The 20,329-nt window shown below is 43.1% G+C and overlaps 1 protein-coding gene across 1 annotated transcript in view; it reads left to right on the top strand.

Moving 5' to 3' along the window:
- Positions 1-19,633, top strand: part of muc5e (mucin 5e) — a 38,834-nt gene extending 19,201 nt beyond the window's left edge. Inside the window, exons 12-37 of the mRNA XM_082963326.1 lie at positions 403-646; positions 5,940-5,980; positions 6,100-6,188; positions 6,331-6,485; positions 6,852-6,990; positions 7,164-7,268; positions 7,550-7,747; positions 7,989-8,231; positions 8,581-8,737; positions 10,083-10,193; positions 10,431-10,572; positions 10,694-10,722; positions 14,669-14,872; positions 15,092-15,333; positions 15,547-15,733; positions 15,855-16,062; positions 16,292-16,464; positions 16,704-16,755; positions 16,878-16,987; positions 17,930-17,961; positions 18,060-18,210; positions 18,321-18,358; positions 18,492-18,599; positions 18,721-18,760; positions 19,172-19,280; positions 19,412-19,633. Of these exons, the coding sequence (XP_082819452.1) occupies positions 403-646; positions 5,940-5,980; positions 6,100-6,188; positions 6,331-6,485; positions 6,852-6,990; positions 7,164-7,268; positions 7,550-7,747; positions 7,989-8,231; positions 8,581-8,737; positions 10,083-10,193; positions 10,431-10,572; positions 10,694-10,722; positions 14,669-14,872; positions 15,092-15,333; positions 15,547-15,733; positions 15,855-16,062; positions 16,292-16,464; positions 16,704-16,755; positions 16,878-16,987; positions 17,930-17,961; positions 18,060-18,210; positions 18,321-18,358; positions 18,492-18,599; positions 18,721-18,760; positions 19,172-19,280; positions 19,412-19,583 (3,479 nt within the window). The 3' untranslated portion in view covers positions 19,584-19,633. The remainder of the gene's footprint in view (positions 1-402; positions 647-5,939; positions 5,981-6,099; positions 6,189-6,330; positions 6,486-6,851; positions 6,991-7,163; positions 7,269-7,549; positions 7,748-7,988; positions 8,232-8,580; positions 8,738-10,082; positions 10,194-10,430; positions 10,573-10,693; positions 10,723-14,668; positions 14,873-15,091; positions 15,334-15,546; positions 15,734-15,854; positions 16,063-16,291; positions 16,465-16,703; positions 16,756-16,877; positions 16,988-17,929; positions 17,962-18,059; positions 18,211-18,320; positions 18,359-18,491; positions 18,600-18,720; positions 18,761-19,171; positions 19,281-19,411) is intronic.
- The last annotated feature ends 696 nt before the right edge of the window (positions 19,634-20,329 follow it).

Genomic DNA, 20,329 nt, shown 5'->3' with positions numbered 1-20,329 from the left:
GTCATACACTGGCTGAAATTAGTTTGTGATAGGACTTAGACAAGTTGGAAATGCAAACATGTATCATATAATAACACTCACAGCATTCCAAGAAAACAAACATTGAGAAATGTATTGTCTGTCACCATATATTTTATAGGCTATTTATACAGAAAATCGGTATAAAACCTGTGTAAACCGTATTTATATGACAATATTTTTGATTGACAATTCTATTACACAATTTCTGATATACTGTATCACATTACTTTTATTTCGCTGCAAAAGTAAAAGCAAGAAATGCATTAACTTCTTCTCTACTGCCATTCATTCCAATTAAACTGGTTTGGATTTCTCACTGACCAATATTTCTGCCATTTTCTGTAAATGTTTATTAACATGAATGTCATTTTGGATTTCCAGCGGTATCGTGTGAGAACAATCAGAGGTTTGACTACGAAATGCAGGTGTGCAACAGCACCTGTCTCTCCCTATCCCGGCCAGACCCCAGGTGTGGGGTGGAGGATGCACCTGTGGAGGGCTGTGGCTGCCTGGAGGGCACTCATCTGACCGGGGGGCTCACCTGTACCCCGAAGGCCCAGTGTCCATGTCACCATCAGGGAGGAGTCACACCACCAGGACCTGTTATCATTGATGGACGACAGTGGTGAGTTCCTCTTACATACTGCTATGGAGGTGTCATTACAGATGACAGTGTCAGCATAAATAATTTGACTCTTGCACAAAAAAACAGGAGATCCTATTACAGAACATGCTACAGTTTGTTGGTATTATTGTTATTACGTTTATTTGAACAGGGACAATGTACAACAAAACATAAGTCTCAGTACAGTTGAGAAAAGATGTGTTGGACCAGATGTATTCAACTGCAAATTTCCATCTGCAGTCCCCGGGCATGGTCACTGTCACGGCTGTCGTGGTGAATGGATGACCAAAACGCAGACGGGATGTGAATGCTCATCTTTCTATTTAATTAGAATAAAATGAACACCAAAAAACAAGAAACAATAGACCGACAGGAACAGTTAGCAGGCTAACATAAAGCAGTGCTAAAACAACAACCCACAAACCCCAGGTGAAAAACACACTCCTAATATATGACTCCCAATCAGGAACAACGATATCCAGCTGTTCCTGATCAGGAGTCACAAGACTAACACAGAAACAGACATACTAGAAAACACATACAGACTTCTTCTTCCACGTCCTGACCAAAATACTACACAACTACTCCCTCTGCTGGTCAGGACGTGACAGTACCCCCCCTCTAAAGGTGCAGACCCCGGAATGCACCTTATAAGAAAACACAAAAATCCCCAATACCACAACAAAAAATAATACCCCTAAACAAAAAAGGGAGGGAAGGGAGGGTGGCTGTGCTACACCCCCCCCCCCCAACCCACCTATCCTGGAGGTGGCTCTGGTTCCGGCCTACTGCCCTCCAGACTGTAGGCAGACTCATTGGGTTCCGGGTCGTAGATAGACTCACTGTTGCGGATTGTAGGCAGACTCTTTCCGGTCAACGCTGTACGCAGACTCATTTAGTTCACAGTTAAATATACACTTGTTCAGTTCCGGATTGTCGACAGACTCCCTTGGTTCCGGGTCGCAGGCAGGCTTCCTCGGTTCCGGGTCGCAGGCAGGCTCCCTCAGTTCCGGGTCGCAGGCAGGCTCCCTCAGTTCCGGGTCGCAGGCAGGCTCCCTCGGTTCCGGGTCGCAGGCAGGCTCCCTCGGTTCCAGGTCACAGGCAGGCTCCCTCGGTTCCGGGTCACAGGCAGGCTCCCTCGGTTCCGGGTCACAGGCAGGCTCCCTCGGTTCCGGACTCGACACTGTTGCCGGATACTCTAGACTGCACACTGTTGCCGGATACTCTGGACTGCACACTGTTGCCGGATACTCTGGACTCCACACTGTTGCCGGATACTCTGGACTGCACACTGTTGCCGGATACTCTGGACGAGGCACTATTGCCGGACACTCTGGACGAGGCACTATTGCCGGACACTCTGGACGAGGCACTATTGCCGGACACTCTGGACGAGGCACTATTGCCGGACACTCTGGATGAGGCACTATTGCCGGACACTCTGGACGAGGCACTATTGCCGGACACTCTGGACGAGGCACTATTGCCGGACACTCTGGACGAGGCACTATTGCCGGACACTCTGGATGAGGCACTATTGCCGGACATTCTGGACGAGGCACTATTGCCGGACACTCTGGACGAAGCACTATTGCCGGACACTCTGGCCTGGTCTGACGCACTAGAAGCCTGATGCGTGGGGCTGGTAGTGGAGGTACCAGCCTGGGGACACGCACCTCAGTGCTAGTGCGAGGAGCGGGAACAGGCTGAATAGGACTAGGCTGACTCATGGGAAGCTTGATCTGTGGTGCTGGTACTGGTCGTGCCAGACTGGAGGTACTCACTTCCGGGTCAGCACGAGAGTGGCGGAAACCGGACAGACTGGGCCATGGAGGCGCACAGGTGGTCTTGCTCGCACCTCCTGCATAACCCGTCCTGGCTGGGTGGAACTAGCAGCCCTGTACGAGCGGGGTGCTAGTACAGGGCGAACTGGGCTGTGCAGGGGCTTGATGGTTACCGTGCGTAGAGCGGGCGTAGGGTAGCCTGGTCCTAGGAGGCGTACCGGCGACCAGACGCACTGCGCAAGCATCCTCCTACCAGGCTGGATGCCCACTCTAGCATGGCATCTGTGAGGGGCTGAAATAGCTCGCACCAAACTGTGCGTGCGTATGGGTGAGATTGTGCTCACCTCAGCAAAACACGACGCCCTCCACTCCATACGCTCCTCCATATAATCACGGGTAGCTGGCTTATGGCTCTTCCTTTGCCTAGCCAAACTACCCGTGTGCCCCCCCCAAAAAAAATATTGGGGGTGCCTCTCCGGCTTCCTCGCCAGCGCGTACATAGCCTCATATCGACGCCTCTCCGCCTTGGCCTCCTCTATCTCTTCCCTTGGGCGACAGTATTCCCCAGCCTGGTGCCAAGGTCCTGCCCCGTCCAGAATCTCCTCCCAAGTCCATCTCTCACTATAGTCCATGTATTCCCTCTGCTGCTCCTTTCTCCGCTGCTTGGTCTTTGTTTGGTGGGTTGTTCTGTCACGGCTGTCGTGGTGAATGGATGACCAAAACGCAGACGGGATGTGAATGCTCATCTTTCTATTTAATTAGAATAAAATGAACACCAAGAAACAATAGACCGACAGTAACAGTTAGCAGGCTAACATAAAGCAGTGCTAAAACAACAACCCACAAACCCCAGGTGAAAAACACACTCCTAATATATGACTCCCAATCAGGAACAACGATATCCAGCTGTTCCTGATCAGGAGTCACAAGACTAACACAGAAACAGATATACTAGAAAACACATACAGACTTCTTCTGCCACGTCCTGACCAAAATACTACACAACTACTCCCTCTGCTGGTCAGGACGTGACAGTCACATATAAACAAGTAAATACATTATATACGAACAGACAACATACAAACATCAGACAATTTTTTTTGTGTTAGGAATAATAACAAAAACAGAGGTCAGGATATACAGATACGTTTACAGACAAATGTCAAGTTTTGAACATAATAATCATTGGATGCATTGCTATTGGAACCATGAGTTGTAAAAAACCAGCAACAAAAACAAACAGCAAAGAAAAAGGTTTGTAAGTGGGTACAAACCTGCTGTTCTTTATACTGCTTTTTGTGTAAAAGCACGGACACTAGTCACCATTTTTGGTTTTCTGGTAGTTGGTTCCAGTGTTGAACAGCTTTTAAAGAACGCAGATTGGGCAAAAACTGTTCTACACACTGGAACTCTACAGTTTCCATTCACTTCTCCCCTAGTATGTGACCATATACATACAGTGCCTTGCAAAAGTATTCATCCCCCTTGGCGTTTTTCCTGTTTTATTGCATTACAACCTGTAATTTAAATTGATTTTTATTTGGATTTCATGTAATGGACATACACAAAATAGTCCAAATTGGTGAAGTGAAATGAAAAAAATTACTTGTTTAAAAAAAAGTATACAAAAAAAAATATGAAAAAGTGGTGCATGCTTATGTATTCACCCCCTTTGCTATGAAGCCGCTAAATAAGATCTGGTGCAACCAATTACCTTCAGAAGTCACATTATTAGTTAAATAAAGTCCACTTGTGTGCAATCTAAGTGTCACATGATCTGTCACATGATCTCTGTGTATTGTGGCAGACCAGGGGGTTTGGTCAAGACACGGACAGAGTATGATTAGCTTGGTTTCAAGGGTGTTTATTAAATAAAAATAAAAAGAAAAGGATAGGTCTCCCCCATGAGACCCTCTCCGGGATACCGTCTTCTGGGCTCCAGGTCTTGCTGTATCCTGTTTGGCACACAAACTCAAACTCCCTCGTCTTAGCTCGGGCACCGTCTCCAACAACACAGAAGTCACCTTACTTCCTCCAGTCCTCTCCTGTGTGCTGCCCTTCTGGCAGCTTTATGGGGCTTTTACAGCTGGTGAGCAATCAGCCCTTGATTACTCACCAACTCCCCAATCAGCCCCAATTAGCCCTGGGCGGAGAGCCCGTCGAGACCTGGCACGTCCAGCAAATGGAGCTATCGCCTCGTGATGTATACTCCGCCTCAACGAGTCTCCCACTGGTGGCTGATCTGCTGTATGCCACAGTATATATACACCTGTTTTGAAAGGCCCCAGAGTCTGCAACACCACTAAGCAAGAGGCACCACCAAGCAAGTGATACCATGAACAAAGTTGTGGAGAAGTACAGATCAGGGTTGAGTTATAAAAAAAAATCTGAAACTTTGAACATCCCACGGAGCACCATTAAATCCGTTATTAAAAAATGCAAAGAATATGGCACCACAACAATTCTGCCAAGAGCGGGCCACCCACCAAAACTCACGGACCAGGCAAGGAGAGCATTAATCAGAGAGGCAACAAAGAGACCAAAGTTAACCCTGAAGGACCTGTCCATAGGACCACTTTAAGCCGTACACTCCACAGAGCTGGGCTTTATTTGTAAAGAAAAATATAAGCAACACATTTGGTGTTCACCAAAAGGCATGTGGGAGACTCCCCAAACATATGGAAGAAGGTACTCTGGTCAGATGAGACTAAAATTTAGCTTTTCGGCCATCAAGGAAAACACTATGTCTAGCGCTAACCAAACATCTCTCATCACCCCGAGAACACCATCCCCACAGTGAAGCATGGTGTTGGCAGCATGTGCTGACCAGCTGGCAAATGTCTTCACTGACATGTTCAACCTTTCCCTGACAGTCTGTAATATCTACATGTTTCAAGCAGACCACCATAGTCCCTGTGCCCAAGAACGCCAAGGTAACCTGTCTAAATTACTATCACCCGGTAGCACTCACATCTGTAGACATGAAATGCTTTGAAAGACTGGTCATGGCTCACATCAACACCATCATCCCAGACACCCTGGACCCAGTCCAATTTGCATACCGCCCCAACAGATCCACAGATGACAAACTCTCTCTTGCACTCCACACTGCCCTCTCCCACCTGGAAAAGAGGATCACCTGCGTAAGAATGCTGTTCATTGACTACACAATAGTGTCTTCCAAGCTCATCACTAAGCTCAGGACCCTGGGACTGAACACCTCCCTCTGCAACTGACTGGATCCTGGACTTCCTGATGGGCCACCCCCAGGTGTTGAGGGTAGGCAACAACACATCCGTCACTCTGACCCTCGGCATGGGTGCCCCTCAGGGGTACGTGCTTAGTCCCCTCCTGTACTCCCTGTTCACCCACAACTGCGTGGCCGCGCAGGATTCCAACACCATCATTACGTTTGCTGAAGACACAGCGGTGGTTGGCCTGATCACTGATGACGATCAGACAGCCTATACACCAACATCTTACATCCACCTTTTTATACCCTTTTGCAGCAAATGTGAGGATGGAGAATTGCTGTGCTCTGAAGATTGTGGTAAATATATATATTTTTATTTAATAGCCTCTCGATGGTCTAATTTTTACATGATATTACCCTATTTTTGTGTTTGATATGCCTTCAAATATAATACTGTATGCTACTGTCTGTTTCAGGTTGCACCCAGGGGAAGGTTTGTGTGCATTGCTCACAATTTTCAATAGACACAGCTCAAACAACATGTGCCAGTCTGAGCAAACCAACAGTAAGTTCACAGAATTAGAGTTAATATTTAAAAAATTATAAAAAGTTAATATTTCATGCTAGCCCAAAAGTAGAACTGAAAACTGTTCATTGATTCAATTAGCATTGAATTGTAATGAGACACTCATCTTCTTTGTTCCCAGAGTGCTGTTCAGAGTTGTACAAGTGGCTGTTACTGTCCAGGGGGCCAGTTGGAAGACCATTGGGGTATGTGTGTCACTGTGGACAACTGCACCTGTCAGTACAGCGGCAGAGTGTTCAAAGCGGGACAGAGTGTCAAGACCAACTGTAGAACATGGTGAGTGAGCCACAACTGTTGCCTTGCAACTGCTGAAGTGTGTATTAATTACAGATACATGCATAAGTGAATGTATCACAGTACGACTTGGGGATGTATCTATTTTTAAAGACAAACAAACCAACAAACACACCACGAAGTGTATTATATCTAACAAACATCAGGAAGTGTTTGTCTGAGCTGAAGCAAAGATAGTGTTATATACTTACTGTCTGAAATGTAATCCATCATTTGAATCCTAACCTCTACTTAAGTTGATTTTTTACGTAGTTTCCTTTTAACATCAATACATGACTAAGCAAAAAATTATACTGAAGTGGAAGTTCAGAATCGCCCCCTAAAGGTTTGTCTCCATCCACTTCCCAGCACCTGCCACCATGCCCAGTGGAGCTGTGTAGATGAACCATGCCCTGGTACATGCCTGGTGTATGGAAACGGACACTATCAAACCTTCGACTCTAAATGGTATCGCTACGATGGGAATTGTCAGTACACATTAGTGGAGGTGAGTCAGAGAAGGCAATCTGATATCACCTTTTCATTGGGTTATCAAGCATTGTTCTTCATTTTGTTAGGGATGTTTGTTTTGTTTTCTATTCTGTACTGCTGAGAAATTAATAGTACTGCTTCTTCAAAAAAAACATCTACAATTCTGCTGTTTTCTTCCTTCTCTCATAGGATGGCTGTGGTAGTGAAGCTGGGTCGTTTTCTGTCAAAGTGGAGAGTGTCCCGTGCTGTGACGAGGCTCTGACCTGTTCCCGGACCATCGTGTTAGACCTGCTGGTAATACACTTAGCTCACTTCTCTCCTCTGTCACGCCATGCTTTTGAAGTCCATTATTATTAAATAGAACTACCCCTCAGTTTGTTTGGAATGTGTTTTGTTAAGTAGGACTAAGCACCACTTGGGACCACCAGGTGGATACTAATTGCATTGAATAATGTAAATACGTATCAGAAATTTTGCATGAAAATTAGTAATTTTCTACTGAATACCTGTGGTAATAGGAATGTAATATGGAGAGTTATTAACTTCATTAATGAGGTGTTTGTCTTTTCTCTCAGGGTAATGTCACTCTGACTCTGAATGAAATGAAGGTGACGAGACGGCTACAAGGGGGATGGGCTTCTCTGGAGGCGGAGCCTCTGTACTCCACCCACACTGTGGGCCTCTACATGATGATCTCAGTGCCTTCTAGAGGACTAACCCTCATCTGGGACAAACACACCAGACTTACCGTCATACTGGACGACCGTTGGAGGGTGAGTCGTCTCTATCTAGACGTTAAAGATGTAACCTGTAAGATTTCCCTATTGCTCGTTGATCATTGCAACTACTGAAATATCATTTCAACTGCTGAAATATCATTTCATAGCTACTAAGTACTGTTTAGTATTAAGCTATGGTTAAGTTAGCACAAATGTCTTGCCTAAGTTAGTAACCCATCAATTCATTTGATGGTTATTAAGTTAATTACCTAATTAATCAGCTGTAATTTCACAGAACCGAGTGTGTGGACTTTGCGGGAACTTCGATTCCAACGAGATGAACGACCTGCAGATAAGCGGGTCATCGGTGGTGTCCAGCCCCCTCGCCTTTGGCAACAGCTGGAAGACGGCCACACCCCCCTGCTCTGACGTGACCAATGAGGTGTTTCCGTGCCAGCGCCACTCCTACTGCTCCGCCTGGGCCGAGAGACGCTGTATGATCCTCAGGGGAGACACCTTTAAGGACTGCCACTTGAAGGTACAGTTCACTTATAAGGACAGTTCACCCCAAACGTTAAACACCTTTAATTAAGGACTGCCAAAGAGGTACGCTTAAAAGGTTAGTTTACCCCGAACATCACACACCTCCACTTAAAGGTAGGCTTAAAGGGATAGTTCACCCCAAACATGTGGGTCGTTTGTAGCTCAGTTGGTAGATTATGGTGCTTTCAATGCCAGGATAGTGGGTTTGATTCCCACAAACACCCGTATAAGATATTTTAAATGTTTATGTACCCCTAAAAGCATCTGCTAAATTGCATGTATTATATTATTATGTAACACATTTAAGGAGACATTCAGTTAAGATGTTCTGCTTTGTTCTGCAGGTGGACCCAGAGCCCTACTACCAGGCCTGTGTGTTGGAGTCGTGCTCCTGTGAGTTTGAGGGGAAGTTCTTGGGTTTCTGTACGGCCGTGGCGGCCTACACTGAGGCCTGCAGTGACCAGGACGTGTGTGTCCGCTGGAGAACGCCAGACATGTGCCGTACGTAACACAACTGATGCAAATATTATCCTCAGTATTTAATTTAAAAGTAACGCTAACACTTTATTGTTATTTTTTAAATATGTATGAGCCTGCCCAGGATAGTCTTTCAATTAAATGCTACTTACAGTTGAAGTCAGAAGTTTACATACACGTAGGTTGGAGTCATTAAAACTCGTTTTTCAACCGACATAACCTGAAAGGCCGCACAGCAAGGAAGAAGCCACTTCTCCAAAACCGCCATAAAAAAGACAGACTACGGGTTGCAACTGCACATGGGGACAAAGATTGTAGTTTTTGGAGAAATGTCCTCTGGTCTGATGAAACAAAAATAGAACTGTTTGGCCATAATGACCATCGTTATGTTTGGAGGAAAGAGGGGGAGGCTTGCAAGCTGAAGAACACCATCCCAACCGTGGAGTACGGGGGTGGCAGCATCATGTTGTGGGGGTGCTTTGCTGCAGGAGGGACTGGTGCACTTCACAAAATAGATGGCATCATGATGAAAGAAAATTATGTAGATATATTGAAGCAACATCTCGAGACATCAGTCAGGAAGTTAAAGCTTGGTCACAAATGGGTCTTTCAAATGGACAATGACCCCAAGCATACTTCCAAAGTTGTGGCAAAATGGCTTATGGACAACAAAGTCAAGGTATCGAAGTGGCCATCACAAAGCCCTGACCTCAATCCTATAGAAAATTTGTGGGCAGAACTGAAAAAGCATGTGCGGGCAAGGAGGCCTACGAACCAGACTCAGTTACACCAGCTCTGTCAGGAGGAATGGGCCAAAATTCACCCAACTTAGTGTGGGAAGCTTGTGGAAGGCTACCCAAAATGTTTGACCCATATTAAACAATTTAAAGGCAATGCTACCAAATACTATTTGAGTGGTCCCGTGTGGCTCAGTTGGTAGAGCATGGGGTTTGCAATGTCAGGGTTGTGGGTTCTATTCCCACGGGGGACCAGCATGAAAAAAAAAAAAAGTAGATGAAATGTATTCACTACTGTAAGTCGCTCTGGATCAGTGTGTCTGCTAAATGACTAAAATGTAAAAATTAGTGTATGTAAACTTCTGACCCACCGGGAATGTGATGAAAGAAATAAAATCTGAAATCAAGCCTTCTATCTACTATTATTTTGACATATCACATTCTTATAATGAAGTGGTGATTCTAAATGACCTACGATAGGGAATTTTTACGAGGATTAAATGTCAGGAATTGTGAAAAACTGAATTTAAATGTATTTGGCTAAGGTGTATGTAAACTTCCAACTTCAACTGTCTATGTATGTGTTATTGAAACAGTGTTTGAGTGAACTATTCCTCTACCTACTCATACAGCGGTATACTGCGACTACTACAATGAGCAGGGCCACAGTAGTTGGCACTACGATCCCTGTGGACATATCAAGACCTGTGGCAAAAACAACCTCTTCAATGGCAAGCTGGAAGGTAACTGAACTGACTCAATTAATGGAAATGGATGATCCATCTAACATGGTCCCAGGTCTGTTTGTGCTATGAAACCAACCTGTCACCAGGCTATGATCCCAGAACCAAATATTGTGTACACTAATAGATAATTCTGTTTAAGTTCACGTTTATGTTTATATCTGTCATGAGAGATGAATCTACTCCTCACAGTGATGTTGACCTTAATGCTAACTTTGGCATTGTCTCTGTGTGCAGGCTGCTACCCGAGATGCCCAGCAGAGGCTCCATACTATGATGAGAACACAAGGAGATGCTCCACTTTGGACAACTGCACCTGTTATTCCAACGAGACTATTGTTAAACCTGGTACAGTTATCAGGACACCCACTGAGAAATGGTGAGTACCTATTTACACTATATCAGTGCATGTAGGCCTATGTGAGGAAATGACAAAGGGAAAATAAATTTAACATACAGGAGAATGGTAACTGATCTTTTACTGTGTTCTCTGTCTACAGCACTTGTGAACAGGGACGTATTAACTGTGGTAAGTGGATATAAGTTATGACGGCATTAACATATTTGTAAATCAGTTAAGACTTTGATCACAATTGTGACTGACTTATATTAAAGTATTATATTATCAGGAATGCAGGTCGCAGTTGTAAATGAGAACTTGTTCTCAACTGGCCTACCTGGTTAAATAAAGGTGAAATAATAAATAAAAATGTGGTATTAACACATCCATTTATGTGTTTTGCCTCTTTAGGTCCTGATCAAACCACTACTGCATCTGAACCTACAACCACAGCTACACAATCAACTACAATGAGAACTACACCTGAACCTACAACTATACTGACTATGACACCTGAATATACAACCACACCTAAACAACCTACTGCTACATCTGAACCTACAACCACACCTAAACAACCCACTACTACACCTGAACATACAACCACACCTAAACAACCCACTACTACACCTGAATATACAACCACACCTAAACAACCCACTACTACACCTGAACATACAACCACACCTAAACAACCCACTACTACACCTGAACATACAACCACACCTAAACAACCCACTACTACACCGGAATATACAACCACACCTAAACAACCCACTACTACACCTGAATATACAACCACACCTAAACAACCCACTACTACACCTGAATATACAACCACACCTAAACAACCCACTACTACACCTGAATATACAACCACAACTAAACAACCCACTACTACACCTGAACCTACAACCACACCTAAACAACCCACTACTACACCTGAATATACAACCACACCTAAACAACCCACTACTACACCTGAATATACAACCACAACTAAACAACCCACTACTACACCTGAATCTACAACCACACCTAAAAAACCCACAACTACATCTGAACCTACAACCACACCTACACAATCAACTACAATGAGAACTACACCTGAACCTACAACAACTATACTGACTACTACACCTGAATATACAACCACACCTAAACAACCCACTACTACACCTGAATCTACAACCACACCTAAACAACCCACTACTACACCTGAATATACAACCACACCTAAACAACCCACTACTACACCTGAACATACAACCACACCTAAACAACCCACTACTACACCTGAATATACAACCACACCTAAACAACCCATTACTACACCTGAATATACAACCACACCTAAACAACCCACTACTACACCTGAATATACAACCACACCTAAACAACCCACTACTACACCTGAACATACAACCACACCTAAACAACCCACTACTACACCTGAACATACAACCACACCTAAACAACCCACTACTACACCTGAATATACAACCACACCTAAACAACCCACTACTACACCTGAATATACAACCACACCTAAACAACCCACTACTACACCTGAACATACAACCACACCTAAACAACCCACTACTACACCTGAATATACAACCACACCTAAACAACCCACTACTACACCTGAACATACAACCACACCTAAACAACCCACTACTACATCTGAATCTACAACCACACCTAAAAAACCCACAACTACATCTGAACCTACAATCACACCTACACAATCAACTACAATGAGAACTACACCTGAACCTACAACAACTATACTGACTACTACACCTGAATATACAACCACACCTAAACAACCCACTACTACACCTGAATCTACAACCACACCTAAACAACCCACTACTACACCTGAATATACAACCACACCTAAACAACCCACTACTACACCTGAATATACAACCACACCTAAACAACCCACTACTACACCTGAATATACAACCACACCTAAACAACCCACTACTACACCTGAACATACAACCACACCTAAACAACCCACTACTACACCTGAATATACAACCACACCTAAACAACCCACTACTACACCTGAACATACAACCACACCTAAACAACCCACTACTACACCTGAATATACAACCACACCTAAACAACCCACTACTACACCTGAATATACAACCACACCTAAACAACCCACTACTACACCTGAATATACAACCACACCTAAACAACCCACTACTACACCTGAATATACAACCACACCTAAACAACCCACTACTACATCTGAATCTACAACCACACCTAAAAAACCCACTACTACACCTGAACATACAACCACACCTAAACAACCCACTACTACACCTGAATATACAACCACACCTAAACAACCCAATACTACACCTGAATATACAACCACACCTAAACAACCCACTACTACACCTGAATATACAACCACACCTAAACAACCCACTACTACACCTGAATATACAACCACAACTAAACAACCCACTACTACACCTGAATATACAACCACACCTAAACAACCCACTACTAGACCTGAATATACAACCACACCTAAACAACCCACTACTACACCTGAATATACAACCACACCTAAACAACCCACTACTACACCTGAATATACAACCACACCTAAACAACCCACTACTACACCTGAATATACAACCACACCTACACAACCCACTACTACACCTGAATATACAACCACACCTAAACAACCCACTACTACACCTGAATATACAACCTCACCTAAACAACCCACTACTACACCTGAATATACAACCACACCTAAACAACCCACTACTACACCTGAACATACAACGACACCTAAACAACCCACTACTACACCTGAATATACAACCACACCTAAACAACCCACTACTACACCTGAATATACAACCACACCTAAACAACCGACTACTACACCTGAACCTACAACCACACCTAAACAACCCACTACTACACCTGAACCTACAACTATACTGACTATGACACCTGAATATACAACCACACCTAAACAACCCACTACTACACCTGAATATACAACCACACCTAAACAACCCACTACTACACCTGAATATACAACCACACCTAAACAACCCACTACTACACCTGAATATACAACCACACCTAAACAACCCACTACTACACCTGAATATACAACCACACCTAAACAACCCACTACTACACCTGAATCTACAACCACACCTAAACAACCCACTACTACACCTGAATATACAACCACACCTAAACAACCCACTACTACACCTGAATATACAACCACACCTAAACAACCCACTACTACACCTGAATATACAACCACACCTAAACAACCCACTACTACACCTGAATATACAACCACACCTAAACAACCCACAACAACAAGAACCACACCTGAATATACAACCACACTTTTCCCATCGATAGTTACAGGACCTAGAAATACTCAACCTAGTACAGCAGCTGTGTTAGTGTTGAGTACTACCGCCGGACAAACCACTACTGCAGAAGCAACTACAGCATACACTGAAACTACAACTAAATTAACATCTACACAACCCACAACTACATTCTCATATTCTACAACCAAATATGTTGAACCAACATCTACAACCGAACCAACTACTTCACATACTGAAATGACAACCGAACCAACTATTTTTACTGAAATGACAACCAAACCAACTCCTTTTACTGAAATGACAACCAAACCAACTATTTATACTGAAATGACAACCAAACCAACTCCTTTTACTGAAATGACAACCAAACCAACTATTTTTACTGAAATGACAACCAAACCAACTCCTTCTACTGAAATGACAACCAAACCAACATCTGAAGGACCATCGACTGAAGCTACAACCCTGTTCACAAGTCAACCAACAACCTTCTCTACACGTTCTCCCACTACCTCTGAATCGACAACATCTACGGGTCCAACAACCATGTCAACAACAATATCTACAGAGTCTACAACACGTACAAGTAGGCCAACATATTTAAATATATTTTTGGCAATTTGGATTATTGATATCTCTACAATCTACACTAATGCTGACCTTACAAATAGATGCAGAAATTGTTCCACTATGTTTAAGTGAAATCTTCACCTTGTTTCTAGTTTGTGAGTGTAGAGACCTGAAGAGGAACCAGATATGGGCGTGTGGAGATAAGTGGACAGAAGACTGCTTCAGTAAGACTTGTAAGGGTGGGAAGATAGAGATGACTTCGGTCACCTGTCCGAATCCAGTTCGCCCCACCATGTGCCCCAGGGGACAGATGGTCAGAGTCTCAGACGGATGCTGTGACTACTGGAAGTGTGATTGTGAGTCTGGCTGCCTTTCTGTACCTTTGCGTGAAGTTCTAGAGTTTGTCTATCCTTGTATCTTGTTTTTGAAGAGGGTTTTACTTCCTGCAAAGTCTGATGCTCTTTTTATGTAGTAGTTTTGTCTTCCTTAAGGGAATGCACTTATTATAAGTCAGTTCCTCTCTTATTCCCCCTCTACTCTTATGCCCCTCTACTCTTATTCCCCCTGTCCCCCAGGTCGTTGTGACCTCTATGGAGACCCTCACTACATCTCCTTCCAGGGTGTGACCTTTGACTTCCTGGATAATTGTACATACATCCTGGTCAAGGAGAAAACGCTGCGTCACCATCTGACTGTTGCCGTGGACAACTACTTCTGTATTCCCGAGTTGGACGGCTCCTGTGCCAAAGGCATCATCCTGCAGTACCAGAACAACACGGCCACTGTCAGCATCGTACCGGATGAGTACAGGGTGAAGGTACTGCCGGTCTTCAACTTGATTGATTGATTGATTGATTGATTGATTGATTGGTTTAAGGATTCATTCATCCGTCCATCCATTCATTAAATTATTAGTTAATTCATTCCAGTAGTCAGCACATTTGATTGATTGACTCTTGAATATATAGCCATGATAGTGATCTTTCTGAGATCTCACTCACTCAAACCATTCTGCTCCTCTCTGTCCTAGTCTACTCTGAACCAGAAGAGCGTCAAGCCTCCCTATGAGGAGAATGGTATCAGGTTTGAGACGACCGGCTATATGGTGTCTGTATACATCCCTGAGATACGCTCACATATCTCTCTCACACCATCCAACACTGTGACTGTCACCTTGGCCATGGAGCATTTCCTGCATAACACCCAAGGACAATGCGGTTTGTATTAGACTAGGAAGTGTGTCTGTGTGTGCGTGCATGCCTGACTGTGTGCATGCTTGCGAGCGTTTATGCATGTTTGCATTTCCAAGCTTACGTTTACATTTTTGGCCATTGGCAGGTGTGTGTGGTGGGAGCTCTTGTGTGCGTAGAAGTGGGGAGTCCGAAGCTGACAGCTGCTGTGATAAGACCGCCTATGACTGGATCTATGAGGACCCCCTGAAGCCTGAGTGTAGCGCTGCTCCCAGGGACGTCCCTTGCAATCATACAGGCCCTCCTCGAACCTCCAGCTGTCCTGGCAGCCCCCTCTGTGACCTTCTCCATCACCCGTAGGATGATTCAATTCAATTTGATTTATTTTACATGATGATCTCCCAAATGGTCAAAAATCTGGCGTTTCATTCAATGTTGCTGTGACAGCAATGATAAAACATTATATTGAGATAAAACCATGCAACATACAAACTGATTGTGTTGTGCCAAAAGCAGTGTGTTGTAAAACTATTGAAGGTTTATTTTCCTATTTGTTGATCATTCTGTTGGTATGTGTCATTACAGAGTTTTTGCAGATTGCAGAAGGCAGGTGGATCTGAGCCAGCTTGAGAGGAACTGTAGGTTTGATTCGTGTCGAAGGAACAAGATGGCTTGTTCTCCTCTGGAGCAGGCTGTTGAGGAGTGTAAGAAAGCAGGCATCTGTGTGAACTGGAGAACACTCACCAATGGCACCTGTGGTAATTTAACTTTTTTTAAAGTTTCTAAAACTTCCTGAAATGTGTGTTGGTGCTTGGAAAATCAGCTGAGACATAAAAAAAAATTAAGAAATGTAGTTGTATTTGTGTATATAATAAAATATATTTATCCATCATGGTGTGCTGATGCTGGGGAAATTCATTAAGACACAAGGACAAGAAGAGCGAAAGAACATTTCACTAAATAACGTTCTTTTTTTCAGCTGTTGGGTGCCCAACAGGGATGGTGTACAGAGAGTGCCAAGGTCAATTGGATGACTACTGTCACGGAGGGTAAGTGAATCCATCTCCCTGTGTCCTAACATTATTTAACAGAGGACATTTTACATGTCTAATTGTATAAAAAAGTGTCTAAAAAGTTCAAGAGTCTTCTGTGTTCCACGTTCTTTCTGCAGAGTCCGTGTTCAAGGGAGAGTACTGGAGGAAGTTAAGGCTGGATGTTTCTGTCTCAGAGGACAGTTCAGAGCTGAGGAGCACAAGAAGATCTGTGTGTCGGAGTGTCCTTGTGAGTGGAGATTGGGAATCTCTCTTGAGCCTAGGGCCAAATCCTAACTTGAGAAATCCACTTGTATAGGTTGAAGTTTAGCTTGTGAACATCTGAGTTATGCTAAGACAGGTTTTCCCAAACTCGGTCCAAGGGGAGCACATTTTGATTTTTGCCTTAGCACTACACAGTTGATTCAAATAATCAACTAATCATCAAGCTTTGATAGTGTTAGGGGTAAAAAAAAAAAAATTGCACCCCTTGAGGTCCTGAGGACCGAGTTTGAGAAATGCTGTGCTATGAGCATCCCAAATCAGGATTTGGCCTGAACACATTGACTGCAATGACCTCCAGGTTTGCAATTTATACATACTATCAGGGTTGGGTTAATTTCACCATTTCAATTCTAATTAAATTCCCTCTCCCTGTAAATTCCATTTAATTAAATTCTAATTCCAGGTCAAGTTAAATTCAGAGATACATTGGAATTGAGAGGAATTAAAGTAAGTTAAATTACATGAATTCAATTCCCAATTCAATATTATCCCCAACAATTCCACATTCAAATTCAATTCCTTCAGGCTTTCAGACTGATCATGTCACTGTTTAGACAGCCTAGCTATACTGGTAATATAGAAATACAAGTTGAAATTAATTTTACATAAATCCTGCAGGCGTTTTGTCATACTTTGTGCATTCATTTCATTTACTGGGAAGTATACAAATATTGTATTCCAATTCACTTCCAAAAATGTTATGTTTTTCAATTCCAGTTCAAACAGTCCAAACAGTTTAATTGCAAATAAATTCAAGACCTTGAAGATTGTTGACATTCGAATTGAATTCAACATAAATTCTCCACTTCATGAGTGAATTACAATTAGATTGGAATTGACCCCAACCATTCATACTATACTGATGTTTTATGTGTATGAAGTTAAACCTGTTCATCATGTCTTCCAGACTGCAAGGGTCCACTGGGAGAACACAAGCAGGTGAGAAGACCATGTGCTTTCATGGCTCCATGATTACAGCTCTGTTACAGAGCTGATATACTGGTACTTTTTAGTATTAATGTTCTTATGTTTTACAGCTTGGGGAGACATGGCAATCCAACTGTCAGGTGTGTACGTGTAGCAACCAAACCAAGACAGAGGAGTGTCAACCTAAACCCCCCTCCCCCCCACCTCTCTGCAGTCAGAACTCAGTCCTGGTCACCGGCTGCTGTGGCAAACAGACCTGTGGTAAGATAATGGATCTGATACTGAATAATAATGATGCATGTCTTTTGTATAGGGTGTTTCTAAATACACTCACCTTCCTAGTGCTCACATTACCTCACTTTCCTTTGCAGTTGAGAAGACATGTAACTATGACGGAAGGACCTACAAAGTAAGCATCCAGATGTTTAGAAACACCAATTTTATATAGCTACTGTACCAGAAAAAATGTATATATACACACAAGACCTTTGTACACATTGGCAGCTCTTCATTGTCTGATGTCTATGTGCCTGTTTGGTTAGGTGGGAGACAGATGGACAGACCTTGCCCTGCCCTGTGAGTCCTATAGCTGTACCAGAGAAGGCACTCAGACAGTGAGAAGGGTGTGTCCCCATCAGAACTGCTCAGAGGTACCTGCTGCTCTTTCTCTGTATCAATCAAATGTATTTATGAAGACATTTTTACGTCAACAGCTGTCACAACGTATGGAGCTACAGGACATTCTTTTCAATGTAACTTTTTTGTTTCTAGGAGGACAGAGTATGGGACGAACAACATTGCTGCTACACATGTAAGCTAACTCTTATCTCCAGTCTGTGTTGTAGGTAAATGATCATATCTGGTCACACTGACCATGAAGAGATGGAGAGTCGGACATCTAGTGGTTGAACTGAGGTGGTTCACTTATTCACTGTGGATGTTTCCACTGCAAGGAGAGACTAGAAAATCAACAACAATAGAATGTTTCCTAGTCTGAATCTACTGCTTATAGCTCCAAGGGAAGATTATTTACAATGTAACTCTGAACTGTGTTAAAGGGTTAGTTCACAAAAAAAACTATTTTAGTATTTTGTTTGTCAGTCCTCTGTTAAAACAATTGTTAAAGTTTTCAACATAGAAACCTTTAGTTCAGAGAAAAAACTGTGATGATGAGGTTGATGCATTTTTTTCCACTCACCCACTGCCGTTCTCTCTACCCCAGGTAACCAGACTTGTGCTACCAGGGTTTCTAGTGTGAACATCACTGTAGACAACTGCACAGCAACACTACAGCTGCCCATGTGTCAAGGCCAGTGTGGGACAGAGACGAGGTAAGACTGGTCAGAGATTATTAATGCACTTATTGTATGTTTCTCTGGATAAGAGTGTGTGACATGACTACAATGTGAATATCTTGTCTGGTCCTCTTCTCCTTCCTCTCCTCCCTCTTTCTAAACCTCAGATGGGTTGTTGCTCGCAGTATTCTCCACCTGGAACAGAAGTGTGAGTGTTGCAGAGTGAGGAGTTATGAGAGGAAGTCAGTGAATCTGACCTGTAATGGAGGCTCCGTTATGCCACACCTGTATGCACATGTTACCAGCTGCGAGTGCCATAACTGCAGTATATTGCAGTAAACATTGCCTTGTGTTCTGAACGTATATGCACACAAACCAAAAAATCTATATTGAACTGTTATTAAGATGGTGACAATGTGCCAAATCAATGTTTTTTTTAGATTCTGCTACCTTCTTATAATACTGTCTTGGTCGGTGTGTTGAGGGTATACTGTACGGTACGTGCAGAACAATGGTTTCCTTAGTGTAATAGGTTTTTCACCTAGTGCACATCGGTCGAAGGACTTTTTCTATATTGCATATTCTCTGTTCCAGTGCAGGAAATGCACAATTGTATGTAGCATATTGTTGATTGTGTATGTGTTCCATAGATTTCACATAGGAAATCTTCTAATGATCAACCCAGCACTTTTTAATATAAATGACTGCAGCTCCAATTTGAAAGTGATTTTCTTATTTTATTGAAATGTTTATTTCAAAAACTGTAACCACTTTGATTTTTCTGATTTATTTAAAATAAAGTACTGAAGCTTCTACATTGAATAACCATTTACTTAACAAAATCAGTTGACTTTCATTGATGAATTTGCATGAATTGAATTAACATCAGTATTGATTAAGAATAATCTGATACATTAACATCAGTATTGATTAGCTGAGTTCAACGAAAGTTGCTAATCCTATCAGAGATGTATAGGTGCACTATTACCTACCAATCAGGATCAGTTTCTATGGCTGCCATGGGTTCTCAACCTTTCCTCTGGGGGGCCTACTGAGACACCCCTCAAATGTGGAGACCCCCTGTA

This window comes from Salmo salar, chromosome 17, assembly GCF_965601325.2.
Source record: "Salmo salar chromosome 17, fSalSal1, whole genome shotgun sequence".
NCBI lineage: Eukaryota > Metazoa > Chordata > Actinopteri > Salmoniformes > Salmonidae > Salmo > Salmo salar.
Note: the sequence above shows the minus strand (reverse complement) of the source record. Positions and strands in the feature narration are given on the sequence as shown.